At 32.0% G+C, this 17,435-nt stretch overlaps 3 protein-coding genes across 4 annotated transcripts; 2 read left to right on the top strand and 1 right to left on the bottom strand.

The window, feature by feature from the left end:
• Positions 1-330: 330 nt before the first annotated feature.
• On the top strand, positions 331-783 carry LOC123721407. The gene has a single exon (XM_045680082.1). The coding sequence runs from the start codon at positions 331-333 to the stop codon at positions 781-783; it is 453 nt and encodes a 150-aa protein (XP_045536038.1).
• Positions 784-6,342: 5,559 nt separating this feature from the next.
• On the bottom strand, positions 6,343-8,134 carry LOC106708764 (oligoribonuclease, mitochondrial). Of its 2 annotated transcripts, none has more exons than XM_014500317.2 (3): positions 8,098-8,134; positions 7,423-7,634; positions 6,343-6,910 (listed from the first exon to the last, which is right to left on the bottom strand). In XM_014500317.2, exons 2-3 carry the CDS (start codon positions 7,630-7,632, stop codon positions 6,548-6,550), a joined length of 573 nt encoding a protein of 190 aa, XP_014355803.2. In that variant the 5' UTR covers positions 7,633-7,634; positions 8,098-8,134; the 3' UTR covers positions 6,343-6,547. The 2 variants fall into 2 exon arrangements, with proteins under 2 accessions (XP_014355803.2, XP_045535932.1); XM_045679976.1 differs by having other exon boundaries at positions 7,877-8,128.
• Positions 8,135-9,655: 1,521 nt separating this feature from the next.
• On the top strand, positions 9,656-16,936 carry LOC106708662 (mitochondrial proton/calcium exchanger protein). The gene is made up of 7 exons (XM_014500199.2): positions 9,656-9,736; positions 10,168-11,393; positions 11,571-11,847; positions 13,035-13,182; positions 14,875-15,148; positions 15,849-16,025; positions 16,633-16,936. The coding sequence occupies exons 1-7, from the start codon at positions 9,691-9,693 to the stop codon at positions 16,777-16,779; spliced, it is 2,295 nt and encodes a 764-aa protein (XP_014355685.2). The 5' UTR covers positions 9,656-9,690; the 3' UTR covers positions 16,780-16,936.
• The last annotated feature ends 499 nt before the right edge of the window (positions 16,937-17,435 follow it).

Below are 17,435 nucleotides of genomic sequence, written 5' to 3' on the forward strand. Positions count from 1 at the left end.
CCTGACCTATTTCAACTTAATGAATGAAATGGATATTACGTTAAAAAAGTTATTGCCAACGGTTTTTGTATTCTCAATTACTCTTTTACAAATTAGTTTTTTAGTTTTCTAATATAATTAAACGAAAGCTTCTCACGACAGATGGAAGAAAAACTACAACCCTTAATCGACGAAAACAAAAAGTTAAAAGAAGAATTGGTTTTATTAAAAGGAAAAATCGATTATTTGGAAACAGAAAAGAAGAAAAATAACATTATAGTTTTTGGAGTGCCGGAGAACGAAACATGTAATGAAGAATTAATACAGAATGTTTTAAACGAAATACAGAAAATGGATATTGAGATAAATAAGCAATGGATAAACAAAATTCATAGGATTGGAGTTAAAGACAAAGCAAAAGGGAAACCTAGGCCGATAATTGTATCATTAGTCAATGCATGGAAGAAACAAGAAATACTTAAGAATAAAAAGAAAATTAAATCCGAAATTTATATAACCGAAGATTTTCCCAAGGCAGTACTTGAAAAGAGGCGCGCTTTGCAGCCTCAGCTTGAAGAAGAGAAAAATAAAGGCAACTTTTGTTTCATAAAATACGACAAGCTGGTTGTATTAAAGAATAACAAAAATACCGAAAAACGAAAGCGTAAGCCCTCAACTCCAAAATCAAATACCACTGCAGACAATGAGCATGCAAATCTTCGGAAACTCTCAAAACTAAACGCCTTTGATATGCTTAGGGCAAGATCTAATTCCTTTCCACAATCGTTACAAAATATTAATTAGCAATCAAGAACCGGCAACTGGACAAACCGTAATCGTATGCAAGAAACACAATTAGCGAAACATATGACGAACACTCTCCCAAGCCGGGTGGTCGCCGTGGGAGAAGAAGACCAAAACCCTCTAAAGAGCGAACCTGAAAACTTAATATATATAGCTACATTAAATGTTAGGTCCCTAAAATCTCCAGGTAAATTATTAGAATTAGAATTGGCATTAAACAACATAAAATACGACATATTAGGATTAAGTGAAGTTAGAAGATTAGGAGAAGGTATAGAAGAGCATGAAAATTATATATTTTGTTATAAAGGAGAAAGATGTGGTATGTTTGGAGTTGGCTTTCTGATAAAAAAACACTTACGACCACATATAGAAGAATTCGTTGGAGTATCCGATAGGATCGCTATACTAAATATTAAACTTCCGATTAAAAATAAAAAAGAGATCTGGTCTATCGTTCAAGTCTATGCACCCACCGACTCAAACAAACCAGAAGACATAAAAAGATCAGAAATGTTTTACGAGAATCTACATTCAGTTGTACAAACATGTCATAAAAATTTGATATTAATGGGCGACTTCAACGCAAGGGTCGGAAAGGCTACAATAGGAGAAGAAAACATAATTGGCAAGTTTGGTATTGGAAGAAGGAGCTCGAATGGAAAGAAGTTGATTAATTTTGCATGGGAGAATAAATTAAGTATAACAAATAGCTTCTTTAATATAAAACCCCGGAAAAAATGGACATGGGTTTCACCGGATGGAAAAAACAAAAATGAAATAGATTACATTCTATGCAATAATATTAAAATCGTAAAAAACATAAACATTATCAACAACCTAAACTTTAACACAGACCACAGAATGGTAAGAATGGCCTTGAAACTGACGTTAAATAAACAATCAAGAAAACACTTTAACAAAGAACCATGTCCAAAAACTATCATTAATATTAGCGAAGAAGACATACACAGAACAGTTAGAAAATCTGAGGAAATCATAAGTGGTATAGATAGTGTAGAAGAACAATACGATAAATTTATAAAAACTATCAAAGATCTTACAAAAAAGACGTATGGGAGAAAAAGAATAACTTTATCACCAGAAACGCAAGATTTAATCGAAAAAAGAAAACGAATGCTCTCGAATAGGAAAGAAAATCAACTAGAAATTAGGAATATAAGTAAAACTATAAATATACGAATACGACAAGATATCAAAGCAAATAGAGATCGGACAATATCAACATATATAGAAAAAACCGGAGGAGTAAATAAAGCTTTTAAAAGTCTTGAAAATAAAGTAGATTGGATGACAAAATTAAACAAAAGAGATGGGCACAGTTCAGGAAAGAGAAAAGACATTTTGGAAACAGCTACAGATTTCTACAGAAGCCTATATAGTTCCGATATAAGAACTCACGGTATGACGTCAGAACATAAATACTCTACTGATGAGACAATCCCCGCGATAATTACTTCTGAAGTCGAAAATGCAATAGAAACACAAAAAAATGGCATAGCAACAGGACCTGACAATATATCTAATGAAATACTAAAGATAGGGATTAAATCTATTGCACCAATTTTAACAAAAATTTTCAACAATATACTAACAACAGAAATCATACCTAGAGATTGGACCACATCTACCATCACTTTAATACACAAAAAAGGAAGTAAAACAGACATAGGCAACTATAGACCTATCAGCCTAATGTCCAACATTTATAAAATATTCTCAAAAGTACTATTAAAAAGAATAACCACCACCCTAGATGCACATCAGCCTAAAGAACAGGCAGGCTTTAGGAGTAACTTCTCAACAATAGACCACATACACGTAGTAAAGCAAATTATCCAAAAATATAATGAATACAATATGAACTATTACATCGGATTCATAGACTATAATAAAGCATTCGATTCCTTAGAACACGAAGCTATATGGACCGCATTAAAATTACAAGGCGTAGATAACAAATATATAAGAATCTTACAAAAACTATATTCCAATTGCAAATCTGTGATTAAAATTGAAAGCACTGGCCCAGAGTTTCCAATAAAGAGAGGCGTGAGACAGGGAGACCCAATATCACCCAAGCTCTTCTCCGCTGTCCTTGAAATGGTGTTTAGAAACCTAGAGTGGAGCCACAGAGGTTTAAATATTGACGGTGTCAAGCTTAGTCATTTGAGGTTTGCAGATGACATTGTTGTTTTCTCAGAATGTCCTCTATTACTCGAGAAGATGATACAAGAATTAGCTTTTGAAAGTGGCAAAGTCGGTCTTACCATGAACACCAACAAAACAAAAATTCTCACAAATTCCACGAAATACAAAGTCACAGTCAACGACAAAATTATCGAATACGTAGATGAATATATATATTTAGGACATCTTATTGCTACAACAGACTGCACTGGTAAAGAAATTCAAAGAAGAGTAACCAATACCTGGAAGAGGTATTGGTCCTTAAAGGAAGTTATGAAAAATAAAAATATAACAATGAAACATAAAAGGAAAGTATTTAATATCTGCATTTTGCCTTGTTTATCATATGCGTGTCAGACGTGGGCATTAACAAATAAACAACTCAATAAGTTAAAGGTTTGTCAAAATTCTATAGAAAGAAGTGTACTCGGAATAAGGCTTAAGGATAAAACAACATTGAAACATAATAAAGAAAAAACACAATTTAACAACATAACTAATACTGTAAGAAAACTAAAATGGCGTTGGTCAGGACACATGATGAGAGAAAAGAAGGAAAAATGGTCTAGATTGGTTACAGAATGGTACCCACGTCAGGGAAAGAGAAACAAAGGAAGGCAGATAAAGAGATGGGAAGACGACCTCAAAAAAGTTGCAGGTCGTTTGTGGACGAGAGAAGCCAGGGACAGACAGAAGTGGAAATCTTTAGAGGAGGCCTTTGTCCAAGGACAAGCTGTAGATTAAGGTTAACAGTCGCCGGTTTAAATTTATTTTTTGTTATTAAACAATGTTAAAAATTGTAAAAAATCTTCAGCAATAAAGGCTTTATTATTATATTATTATTATTATAATATAATTAAAAGCTATTCTTACTTATATTTCTTTCACTTATAATTAAAATACTAGTTTTCGCCCTCGACTCCGATCGCAATGAATTAAAAAAAAAATAAGTAGCCTATGTGTTCTTTCAGACTATGTTCCATATCCATACCAAATTTCATCCAGATCCGTTGATCTGTTCTGGTGATACATCCATCCAAATATTCGCATCTAAAATATTAGTAGGATCGTCTTTGTTTGTCTCGAAGAGGTTGAGAGACATAACTATATGTTGTATACAATTAAAAACACTCTAAACTGTCGTAATTAAGTCACAATGGTGTTTCCAAAGCCAGACAACGTTTATAAGGGGCTTAAAAACATAAACTCTCTATTTTATTACCGCACACAATCAACAGGTCCTAACTCTTCGTTCAAGCTACGTGCTGACAATACTGAGTTAAAAAGTTGCTAAACATCTGAATATATCTTATTCATGTATACTATAACAAATTAAAAATGTTTTTAAATTGGTAAGATGAAACTTTCATTTTTATTTTACAAAGCCTTCATCAGTAATGTCCTTAAATGTGTTTGATGGTTGAAATTTAACTAGGAAATTATACATCACATTTATAATTATAATAATAAGTAAGATTGACCAAACTTTTTTTCATCAATATTTAACACATTCAGTGCCACCAATTTAAAATGCAAGTTCATTTTAATACATAAAAATCCTAATAGCATCGAAAGTGTTAAATTAGCCTGGGAGATATGTAGTCTGTTTAGACATTCTGACTGAAAATGCGTTAAATGTTTTTTTCTTATAATTTTTTAGATGGAGATGTTTGTTAAAGGTATCTCAAGAACGGCTGCTTCACAAGTTTTTCTTTTTTTAATTACGCGCGCGGGCAAAAGCTATAATAGTTATATTTTATTTATCCTTATTTATATCGAATACCATAATATCACAGTCTATTGAATACTTGACATTTTCCCATGTCTATTTTTATAACGAAAGCGTTTGAAAGCGATCACCCCTAGTCCCCTCATCTCATTTACTCAATCAATAATTTCTAAAGTTCACTGATCTTCATTAATCCTTTGATCATTCATTAATGTTTATTTTGAGAGAATATAAAATATACGATATTAACATAAAATAAATAGATTTCGCGATAGTTTTACCGTTTAGCGGAGTCTACAAAACCTTCTTCTTTTCAGTTACGTAACGCCTACTGATGTGCATAGGCCTCCTCCAAAGATCGCCATGATGATCGAAAACCATACTTACAATATGTACAGTAATAAATTGTGTACCACCTTTCAAACATCACCACTTCAGCACAACATGTGATATTGTTGAAAAGTGCTTTTGTATTCATTATTTATAAAGAAAAAATTAAGAAGAAAGATTTGTATCTTTGCAATGAAAAAACTCAAAAACTACTGGCCGTCAAAAATTATTTTAAAATGCTTAAAAAGATATGTAAAAAAAAAAAAAATTCTGATAAAAAAAGAACATACTGCTTCCATGTGCTTGTAGTTCCTTTGGTGTTGTAGTTATTGTTAAATATGAGGCAGGTACAAAAGATGCGGAGCCAAAGTAAATCACAAAAATTAGGGGATGTAAAAATAAGAAGGAAAGCTGTTTAAACATTACTGAGTGTCGAAACGCCCGGTAAAATAATTAGAATGAGAGAAATTGCATTGTTTTATTTTTGTACATGTTTTACGCATTTAAAATATAGTTAAAACCGTTTTTGACTTTCAAGAACATGACTTTTGGTCCTAATCAAACTACTATTGCCATCTAGTGACGAAAGTTTTTTTGTTTGCAGATTGCAGTGACACAAAGCAATCATAATAGTACTTTACAATTTCACAACATAGATGGCGCTTTTAAGAAAATCTCTCGAGTTGACTAATGATTATAAAATGACTACATGTCGCCCGCGACTCCGTCCTCGCGGAATTAAAAAAAACTGAGTTAGTTGCTTATGTTCTTCCAGACTAAGTTCTTCATCTGTGCCAAATTTCATCAAGATCCATTTAACCGTTCCATATATAACTACTAACAAACATTCATCCATCCAACCATCTAAGCTTTCACATTTAATATTTTATATAAGTAAGATTAAAATTTTTATCTAACATATATTATTAACTAAGTTGAACAACTTATGGTAATAAAACTAAAAAAAATACTGATTTACAAAAACTTTACTTCTTTAAAAATAAAAACTGGTAACTATTACATCTGCTTGACCACACAGAAGACAGGCGTAAAGTGGAAGTAATTCCTTGCAGTCTGATGAGTGTGGTGCTGGAGGCTTAATTTTAGTCCTCTTTCTTTAAGGGAGGTGGATTTGATAGAGGAGGAGATGTATAGGAAGGTTAAATATTCTCTTTTTATCTCCTCCTCCTCCTTCGATCGGGGGTAGGTAACGCATCTGCAATTGCGGATGTCTATGGGCAGCGGTCGCTTCACCATTTCGGCGAATTCATGTGGCCGCTTGCTCGTTTGCCACCTTGTAATATAAAAATATAATATCTGAATAATGTTACAAACAATCCATTATAGAATACTGATTCCCAAAATGGTCCATGTTGGCCTTGTGGGGTGACGGTACTGTGGAAGTTGGTAACTGTGCAAAACAAATGTACCAACAGTGGCTTTAACTTAACCGGTAAAATTTTGAATGTGGTCTATGAGAAATTGTGAACCTGCTTATGATTCTCTCAGTGTAACCTTCTTAAAAATATTTTCTTTGTAATACTTCATTTCTTCAACACTTTCTAAAATATCATTCATACATCTGTGTTGAAATTTTTTGCTCGGTATTCGAGAAAATTCTTGCGGATACCATCTCTTTGCTAATTCCTTTATTGTGCTAACATCAATTATTCTATAGTGTAAATATGAATCCAATTTTGGCATATACTTCCTTAAGAATAGTCTATCCATATAAACACTATTTCCTGCTAGAGGACTCCTGTTCTCATGAACATGTTTGCTCAAAAACTTTAAAACCTGACTCTCAGCTTCTTGTACTGATATAGAGGATTGTCTGCTAGCCTCTGTCAATCCACTCTGTAAGAGAATGTTTCTTTTTATTTTCAAACAAAGCTTTACATTTTTGCATTTCAATGTGAACTGGAAAGGCAAATTAGCAGCATTGATTGTGTTAATTTAAATTTAACACATTCAATGCTACTTTAAACTATATACTTATAAAACAACATATTATTATGCCTCTCATTTACGACAGTGTTTTTTCTAGTGGAATCTTTTTTTAAATGACAAAAAACATCACAATACCTCTAGTAAAGATATTAACTTTAGGTATTTGAGTATTTTATGCATCGTATTGAAAATCTATATATATAAAAGAAAGTCATGTTAGTTACACTATTTATAACTCAAGATCCGTCGAACTGATTTAACTGAAAATTGATGGAGAGGTAGCTTAGAACTAGGAGACGGACATAGGAACTTTTTTATCTTGTGTGCATTTTTTTTATTCCGCGCGGACAGAGTTGCGGGTAAAAGCTAGTATTAGATAAAATAGTATAAAAGTTAATGTTAGTTTAGCTTATATGTACCTCACCATGTTGATTAACACACCACAGGTTCATAGCATTAAGGATTTCATCAGGCTGATGTATGATTATGTTTGGTCCAGGAGCTACTATGTCAAGGTTAGCATTTGTTACAAGACATGCTATCTCAAGTATGTGATCCTTCTCTATATCTAAACCAGTCATTTCCAAATCCACCCAAACGATCCTTTTAGATATCTCTTGATGTGTCATGTCTGAAATAAAGTTCTGGTTGTATTTTTTTAATATCACATTCACTAATTTTTTTTTATTGAACTGATAGAAAGTGGCTAATAACCGTACAAAATTTAAATATCCAGAATGTACTTCATTCAACAACCAATAAACCCACTGAATCAAAAGTTACCTCATACATCCCTTGTAAAAACATTACTCTCGTTAGTCGGGTCAAATCATACTTTTACTTCTTATAAAATTACAAAGTACAAAGACTTACTGTTAGACAAGGCTCGAGTAAAGTTATTTAAAACATTTTTCACTGAAGATTGTAAACAGAAACGAAAAATTCCCATGCCCACCGGTTGTACTTTATAACCTTAAACATGAGATTGTGGGTACTCTGTGGTACACGCCAGAGGTAGTTCTCTATCTAATTTCTATTTCAATGATAATACAATACAATAAATATTATTGATAAGTTGATAACAAATTACATACATCTACGTTATTCTAACCTAAAATCTCATCGACACAGTCGCATAGACCTTTATAATAGGGACGCGACATATTGTTCTATACGTACAATTACTTATACAAATAGCATCCATTTTGAAGGAACACACATAAACATATATCTATCTCGTTCTTACTCAGCACTATAAGTCGCAGGAAAACAAGATGACAGTATTTCAGTGCGGACATAAAGTGAAACATGAAAATACGTAAATACCTAATGAGGCCGAAAAATCCGCCATGTTTAGCGCACCAAATGTCATTTTTAGAGCCGTACTTGTATTGTCGAAAAGTCGTGATATAAATCAAAATAACCAATTTTCAATATTTTGCTTGTGATTTAAAATAATTGAAGCCAAATGTAAATAATTACGTCGCAAATATGCATAAGGAATGACGTTTGTAATTAAATAAATGTTCTGAAGGTGCTTTGTTTTTTATCACGCGGTCCCTTGATAAGTTTTAATTTTGAATCACTCTCACTTATGATATACTAGCTGTCGCTCGCGACTATTAGTAGACTATGTGTTCTTCCAGACTATGCTCTACATCTATGCCAAATTTCATCAAGATCTGTTGAGCCATTCCGGAGATACCTTCAAACAAACATCCATTCATCCATCCATCCGTCCAAACATTCGCACTTATAATATTAGTAAGATAACAATATATTTACTTCCGATTAAAGTATAAATTCTACAAATAATTAATACTCAATAATATTTAAAATAAAATGAGCCAAGAACGTTTATCGATAAAACATAATAACCTTAAAATCTTCTGGGCAGCACTAAAACCGCCATGTTTAGCGGCCAGATGACGTCACAGCGGCACGCATATATTGTTGACGTTTCATTTCCATAGGTTTCATACTTCAGTGCACAGTCGACACAGCATGACAGTGACAGATTGACAGTCATTGTTACCATTTGTCAACGGTCAACTCGTCAAACAATCTCAAATACAATATACAGCAACACTAAGTAAAACTAGTTCTTATATAGTAGATGCACAGGCAATTAACGTAGGCTAAGTTCAAAATATTGAATTAAATTTTTAATTCCTAACTAATCTTTACTAATATTATAAAAGCCAAAGTAACTCAGTCTGTCTATCTGTCTGTCTCGATTTTACGTCAAATTGAACCGATTAAATGAAATCTGGTACAGAGAAAATCTAGATCTAGGGCCTGAGATTGGACTTGTAGGCTACTTTTTACCGTGAAAAATAATTTTATTTCAAGTGAAATAATTAGCCTAAGTTAATAAAAATACTACCCGACGACAATATTTCCCGCGGACGAAGTCGAAGTAGTTTTTAAATAAATTACATTAGATCGTTCGCAAGACAAATTGATGCAGTGGATGAGTGTTTCCGTATCAATGAAGATTGTGGCGCCCTCATGACGGTTGCTATATTTTTGTTCCAGCTTCCTACCACTTTTTACCATTTTCTACTTATATACTCTTTTATTATCTGATATAAACTTCTGATCTGTCATGGTGCATGTAGGAGATTTTGTTTTTAATGTAAAACAGTAATAATATAGTTCATTTTTAAAGAAAATAAAAGTTCAAAATGAATAGAATCATTTTAAATCATTATCGTTGCCTAAAACGATCGAGTGAGTATGTTTTTAAAGATCTTTAACATAGGTTAAATCTTTTATTCACATAACCTTATAGATGAGACAAAAAACCTACTTGATTGATTATCCCATGACTTCATTGATATCGGTATAACTAGGAAGTCAACTATAAAAGATTTAATAATTGTGAATTTATATGATAAGATTGAGGTTGTCATAAGACAAGGTCGTCATCAAAATGTCTTAGATTCATATTGTTTTGTGATGTATTATTAGAAATTACACAATAAATACGATATTTTACTTTAATTTCAAAACGAATAATACGATCACAAATGAAACACATACTTTAGACACAATTTTATTACGAAAATAAAAACCATAACTTCAAGGTTTTTTATGTTTTTAAAATTTGATTATTTATAATTTATAGCAAAAATTCTAAAAGTGTTTTCGTTTCTTCGCAGATATAATATGGGAGTGTAAACAATATCAAAATATTCCATATATTACACTTTCAAGGTCGTTGTCATATTACACAACTCATCCACTCAGATTGCAGCATGATATAACCCAAAAGCCTTTAAATTCTCAAATCATTGGATATCCACCACATCTCAGATATATTTGCATGACCAGTCAATGTTATGAGAAAGAGCCTCTTAAACCATCCTCTAAGGTTGAGGCTGCAGTTGAGACAATTAAGAAAGGTATTGAAGAAAAAGAGAAACTCCCCAAAAAGGAGGAGGTTAAAAAGAAAAGTTTAAAACAACGTATAATGGATGAAATCACACATTACTATCATGGTTTTAGGTTACTCTTTATAGAAATAAGAATATCAACATCTCTACTATTCCAAATATTAAAAGGCAAATCTCTGACGCGACGTGAACACAGATTGATGGTCACTACTGTTGGAGATCTATTTAGAATGGTGCCTTTTATAGTGTTCATAATTGTTCCATTTTTGGAATTTGCATTACCATTATTTATTAAATTTTTCCCAAACATGTTGCCATCTACTTTTGAAAGTAGAAGTCAAAAGGAGGCTAAGCTAAAGCAACATTTAAAAGTTAAGTTAGAAATGGCAAAGTTCTTTCAAGAAACATTGGATCAAATGGCACCACAGGCTAGTAATAGGCATTCAGAACTGGCTAAGGAGTTTTCCAATTTCTTTAATAGAATACGGACCTCAGGTGATGTTGCAACGAGTGAGGAAATAATGAAATTCTCTAAGCTATTTGAGGATGAGATCACATTGGATTCACTTCAAAGGCCACATTTGGTTGCTTTGTGTAAAGTGTTAAATGTTTCAACAATTGGCACAAGTGCTATGTTACGGTTTAATCTGAAAATGAAGCTACGGTCGCTGGCGGCTGATGATAAGATGATTGCAAAGGAGGGTGTGGACAGTTTGAACTTCAGTGAACTTCAACAGGCTTGTAGAGCGAGAGGTATGAGGGCTTACGGTGTATCTGAGGAGAGGTTGCGGAAGGAGTTGAGGAACTGGCTTGATTTGTCATTAAATGAGAAGGTACCACCATCGCTGCTTTTGTTGTCTCGAGCCCTTATGGTGCCAGAACATGTGCCAACAACGTACAAACTGAAGGCCACAATATCTGCACTACCTGAACAAGTAGTTACACAAACTAAAGCTGCTATTGGTGAAAAGGAAGGCAAAGTTGACTTCAAGGTAGTTTTGCAATCACTTATTATGCAAATTACTTTTCATTAATTTATATTGTTGTATTTCTAATAAATTAGCATACATTTTCAATTAATTTTTTGTAATTTTTTTTCTCATGAAAAAGACGTTTTTGTGTGTTGCATATATCTATTTACGAAATCGAAATTTTTCAAATTATTTCAGGCTAAAGCAGAAGCAATTAAATTGGAAGAACAGAAGATCAAGGAAGACATGAAGGAGTTCTTGGAAGCGGAGAGGGAGAAACAGCTTCTTGAAGCAAAGAAGAAACAGAAAGAAGATCTCGTTGATAAAGCACCAATCATTGAATTGGATACTGAACAAGTTATGGTCGATCCAGCCCCTGTTATAGCCGTTGATGTACCAAAGCAAAAAGAAAAGTCTGAAGAAGGTTTGTCTGGCAAGGATTTAGAAGTAATTGAAGATGCTTTAGAAAAATTAGGTAAGTATTTCTTTATGTTTATTAAGGTATAGCTCTAATAGCTCTAAATTACCTTAAAACAATTATAGTCTAAAATAATAATCTATCTATATATATAAAAGAAAGTCGTGTTAGTTACACTATTTATAACTCAAGAACGGCTGAATCGATTTGACTGAAAATTGGTGGGCAGGTAGCTTAGAACCAGGAAACGGACATAGGATAATTTTTACCCCGTTTTCTATTCTTATTTTCCGCGCGGACGGAGTCGCGGGTAAAAGCTAGTAGTAAATAAAACATATGTATGTGATATTAACAAAACTAGAATCTCTTTGCTTTAATTTTTAAATGTCTACAATATTTATTTAAAGATACCTATGTGTTTTTCACATTATTTAAGGGACTAAATGAGTTTCGAAGTTTTTTATGTGTATTACAGTATTTTGGATAAGAGCCATATTACAAATGCGAAAACATTGACACGAATGTCAAGGTAGTTCATGTTTATGACGTTTTTACTAAGTGAATGGCACATTGTCATGGTTATTTATGAAAGAGGAAATCTCCATGTATGTTGTTTGTGAACCATATTTGAAATAAATTATGGCCATACAATGTTTTATAACATTCCTCACATGTCATGTATTTACCCTTTTACTATTAAACAAAAACAAAATGTAATTATTTATTAAAAAAATTGAGAGGTGTGTTGGGACACCCGGATGGGACGAAGTTCCTTTCTATTAATTAGTGAAGGAACCAATGTTTATTCTATGAATAAAAAACTTAAGTCTTCACAAGAAGTACATTTTATTTCTATGAATTTTCGTTATATATTGTCACGTCGTTGCCATGGTTACTATAGCAAAAAGTGTCGTGACAACTTTTCGTAAGAATTTTTTCCGTCTAGGCCCCTTTCACAACGCGCGATAAGGAAATTCGTTTCAAAACGATTTTCCGTACTTTAAAGTGATTTCATATTTTCGTATCTATGTTTCTAGATATTTCTTTTTGAGTTCTACTTATTAATAATACTTAATGATATAATCCAGAATTATTACGTTTGCGAGTATTTAATAAATTTAAAAGCATTTTAAGGTTAGAAATTAATCAAAAGTAGGCCTTAGAACCAAACATGTAGAATTAAAGTCCAGAGCACATCTCCCGAGTTACCAACACTTAAAATAAGTAAATTTGTATAATTCTAGCTGAACAGAAGAAGTCTCTGTTACTGGAGAAGGAAAGTATTCAGGTGTTGAAGACAGAACTACTAGACTATAACGAGGATGTCAAAGAGATGAATGAGATTGTCAAGTCTAAGCAAGCTGATATCAAACTGACGAAGGGTGCCAGAAGGTAAGTTTGTTTTCTCACAAACTAATTTTTGACATACTGGGAAGGGAAAGTGAATTTGGCGCGGGAAAGGAGGGTGTGTGATCAAAGCTAGGAAACATTTGCAATATTTTAACTTTTTCACAATGTTTATTATGGTATTTTATCAAAAACAGCTGGTCACTTGTTTGTTTGCTGCCTTCTACTATAAAAAAAATACCGAAATGAAACTACAGTATGAAATTAATAATTATTTTTAATCTGAATCTCTTGAGTTCCGAAAACTATTAACGCTAGGATTTTTTTGTGGATATTTGTCTTTTTCAAACGATTTTTAAAACATCTTGATTATTAATGACATATTTTCATTTGTAATGCATTGTAATTTTTTTGCTATACCCTAAATACAGATTTAGTTATTGTAGTAATAAATTCAATTTAGTTTTTTTTATAAGTCTCGGTCAATGACCTAAACATAATGTTTTCTGTGATACAACATAACATGTGTCAGTAGTAGTGACATGTAATTTGTGTATTTATTAATATCGTTTTTGCTATTGCGTCATTGACGAGGTCACGCTATTTTGGTCCTTATGGTCATGTTTTTAATTGCTTATTTTCTTTAAAACCCATGGGATCTTAACAGTAACGATGCTCGGATCCGAGATTATATTATATTAAAAAAACAGCTCAACTAGTAACTTAAAAAAGTATATTTATGCAAAAAATATACAAAATGTTTATGTTAATTAAAAACTGTTTTGTTCTTGATTAATTATTTAATCATTTAGTGGCTTAATATTTTCCCGCGTTAATCATGTTTAATTTCTTTAACCTTACTGACCTTTCCATAACCGACTGCCTATAGTTTTTACAAACATCTTGGCGGCTCAAAACTTTATACGCGTCCTGTGCATACAATTTAATGCGTAGCAAGGCGTAATTGTATGCGGAGAATGCTCTCCATTGCGTAATGCGCAATGACATTTATTTTATCCACCAAGATAATTAAAAATACTTATACTTCGAAGCATTTTTATAGAATAATATTTTTATCCCTCTCATTACCTTTGAAAACTCAGAGACAACAATATCACGATTCACGATATGGAATTTTACGGTAACAACACAATGACCTTGATTTTGTGATTCATAATTTGTTTTTGTATTCTGACTCGGTAGTGACTTTGTTTATTGTCAACTTTTATGGGAAGCTATATATTTATAGTGTACTAACAGTTGCCCGCGACTTTGTCCGCGCAGAATTAAAATAAATTTAGTAATAAATATAGCCAATGTCAACCGATAATGTAGCTTATTAACAGTGAATGAATCTTTCAAATCGATTCGGAGCGTAGTCACTGAAAACTAACAATCAAATCTTTATAATATTAGTATAGATTGTAAAATATTTTTTTTTTTTGTTTAACTTTAAATCTACGCATTTAATGTATTTAGTCGTTATTGCAATTAATATGGAAAACTCTAAAATTTACCTCTCTTTTCTCTTTTTTTGTGCTTCAAAGCATAGACATTTTTACAAGTTATTAGTTCTGTAAATAATTATTAGATGGAAACTTGTAACTGTTCTGAAAAAGTTAAGAGCCTATTACATGGGTTAATCTTTGACAATATTTGAAAAGGTCTATAAAATAACGTACATTACTCTGTGGACGTAAATTTTATATATATATATATATAATTATTGTTTTACAGATTATATCGCGCTGTAAACAACATGATAAGCAAGTTGGACGCAGCACTAGTTGAATTGGAGAACAAGGAGAAAGCGCTGAAGACAACATTAGAACAAACAAAGACGGAGCCGCAGAAGGCCAAAGAACAACTTATACAAATCGATGAACTGATGCATTCCATAAAGAGTCTACAGAAAGTGCCGGATGAAGCAAAACTCAAGCTTATACAAGATGTCCTCGGCAGGCTTGATGATGACTTTGATGGGCAATTGAAGATTGATGATGTTCTGAAGGTGATATGTTTGACATAATTTATTAGGCATTTTTATCGATTTTTTTTATAATAGGATAGAGTCTTCAGTTATGGGTACTTTATAAAGTTGATTAATTGTTTTATATTGAAACTAGCTATCGCCCGCGACTCCATTCGCAGGAATTAAAACTTAATTAGTAGGGTATGTGTTCCTGACTATGTTCTATATGTATGCCAAATTTCATCAAGATCTGTTGAGCTGTTCTGCAGATATCTTGTAACTAACATCCATCCATCCATACATCCAAACATGGGTATTTATAATATTAGTAAGATTTTTTATCTTTACATGTACTTGTATTTATTGTTGCAAGTGATTAGTATCTTATTGCATCATCATCATCAACCTGCCCTTATCCCTATGGAGGGTCAGCACAGTATGTACTCCTCCATACATCTCTATCAGCCGTCATATCTGAATGTACCCCCTTCTTACGCATATCCTCTTTCACACAATCCATCCATACTTTCTTTGGTCTTCCTCTAACTTTATAGTCATCCACATTCAATCTAATTACAAAATGTGTTATGTTTTAGGCAAATCTCGATACTTATCGATAATTAAGAATCTGTATTTTTGATATCTTTTTTTTGTTTTTTTTAATAATATTTTAATCCGTCTGAACTTTGGTTTATTTCATGTTTTAATTAATTTGTAATTGTGTATTTTCTTATTACAGATGTTAGAAATAATAGGCAACGAAAATGTGAACCTGTCCGAGAAACAGATCAACGAACTGATCGAACTTTTAGATAAAGAGGAAATATTAGAGATCGAGAGCAAGATACAGAAAGCTCTGGATAAAGCGGCCTCCGCTGCCAAGGAACAGGACAAGTCCACTGAATCTGATGGAAAGGTAAAATTTTATTAACAAATATCTTTTGTAATGTAATTAAAATGTTTAGCTATTAGTAATTACTTTGTTTAGAAAACAAATTATATCAAAATTCGGTAGAAAGTTAATATTTTGAACTTGAAGTTCATATTAAAGGTAAAAATTTCTTACTAAATTTTACTGACTTTATTTTCTTCTTCTATTAAAGTACTTTATTATGCTGGGTCATTTTTTTAAATAATTATTTACTTATTAAAAGTAAGAAGTAAATAGTCTCAATAAATCTCATACACTTTCTGGTGTCTTAAGATTACCCTATCAAATTTAGATCAAAATTTCTGTCTAGTTATTTAGGATCGTTTACGGGACTTACATAGAAGACTAGCTAAATAAAAAAAGTAAACAGAAAGACTGAAATTAGAAAAATTGGATTTTCTTTTAATTTTTTTTTTTTGTTTATAGAAGCTCCAATTTCATTAATTATACAGATAGATAACAGTTGAAAAAACAAACGTAATAAAAAAGATCCCTTGATCCTAGATGGAGATACCTTCTAACAAACCTCCATCCATCCATACATTCGCATTTATATTAGTAAGATAGATAAAATGTATTTTATATTTTCCAGAGTTTATTTGACATTATTCGTGAAGCACAAAAGAGAAGAGAGATGAAGAAAGCTGTTGAGAAATTCGGAGAACAGAGAGCAATGCCTAAGAGTGAAGACATCGTCACTAAAGCTGAAGAAAGCAGTAAACGACCCGAGCAACACTGAGACGGATAAATCTTAAGAAAACAGTTACATCTCTTTAACACATGTAACTCTTTTCGTCGGATCCAGTTTCGAAATGAAATACTGACTGACGTAATTATGTCGCTCTCAGAGTTTACCGCTCAATGAGAAAACTGACGTTTATTAATATTATTGCCATAACAAAAAAATTTGATCTAGATTAAAAAGATGTTTGGTAATTTTTTTTGTCTATTCATAACTAAGTAAATAAAGTACTAAATTAAAAAAAATCTTGCAATGCATAACAATTATTTTTATTACGTACTTGTTTTTTTATATTGACTCTATGGAAAAATTATTATCTGTGGTTAATTAATGAAAGGTTAGTATGAAAACGTGAAAAATGTTATATGGGGTATTGATAAAAATATAAAAAAATTAAATATAATCCAGTATTTATTCATGTAATTATTTACATCTAGCATTTACCCGCGACTTCGTCTATGAGGAATATGTTTTCGAACAGTGGGAGAATTTTTCAAATCAGTACAGAAATTTCAGAGTATATTAAATAAAAAATAAACAAACAAATCAACAATCATAATAATATTAGTATAGATAATGGAACGGTTAATTTATTTTTTTCGGCACAACTATGACATAATTTTGGGTAAAAGTTTTGAGGGCGTCATATTATA

This window comes from Papilio machaon, chromosome 11 (assembly GCF_912999745.1).
Source record: "Papilio machaon chromosome 11, ilPapMach1.1, whole genome shotgun sequence".
Taxonomy (NCBI): Eukaryota; Metazoa; Arthropoda; class Insecta; order Lepidoptera; family Papilionidae; genus Papilio; species Papilio machaon.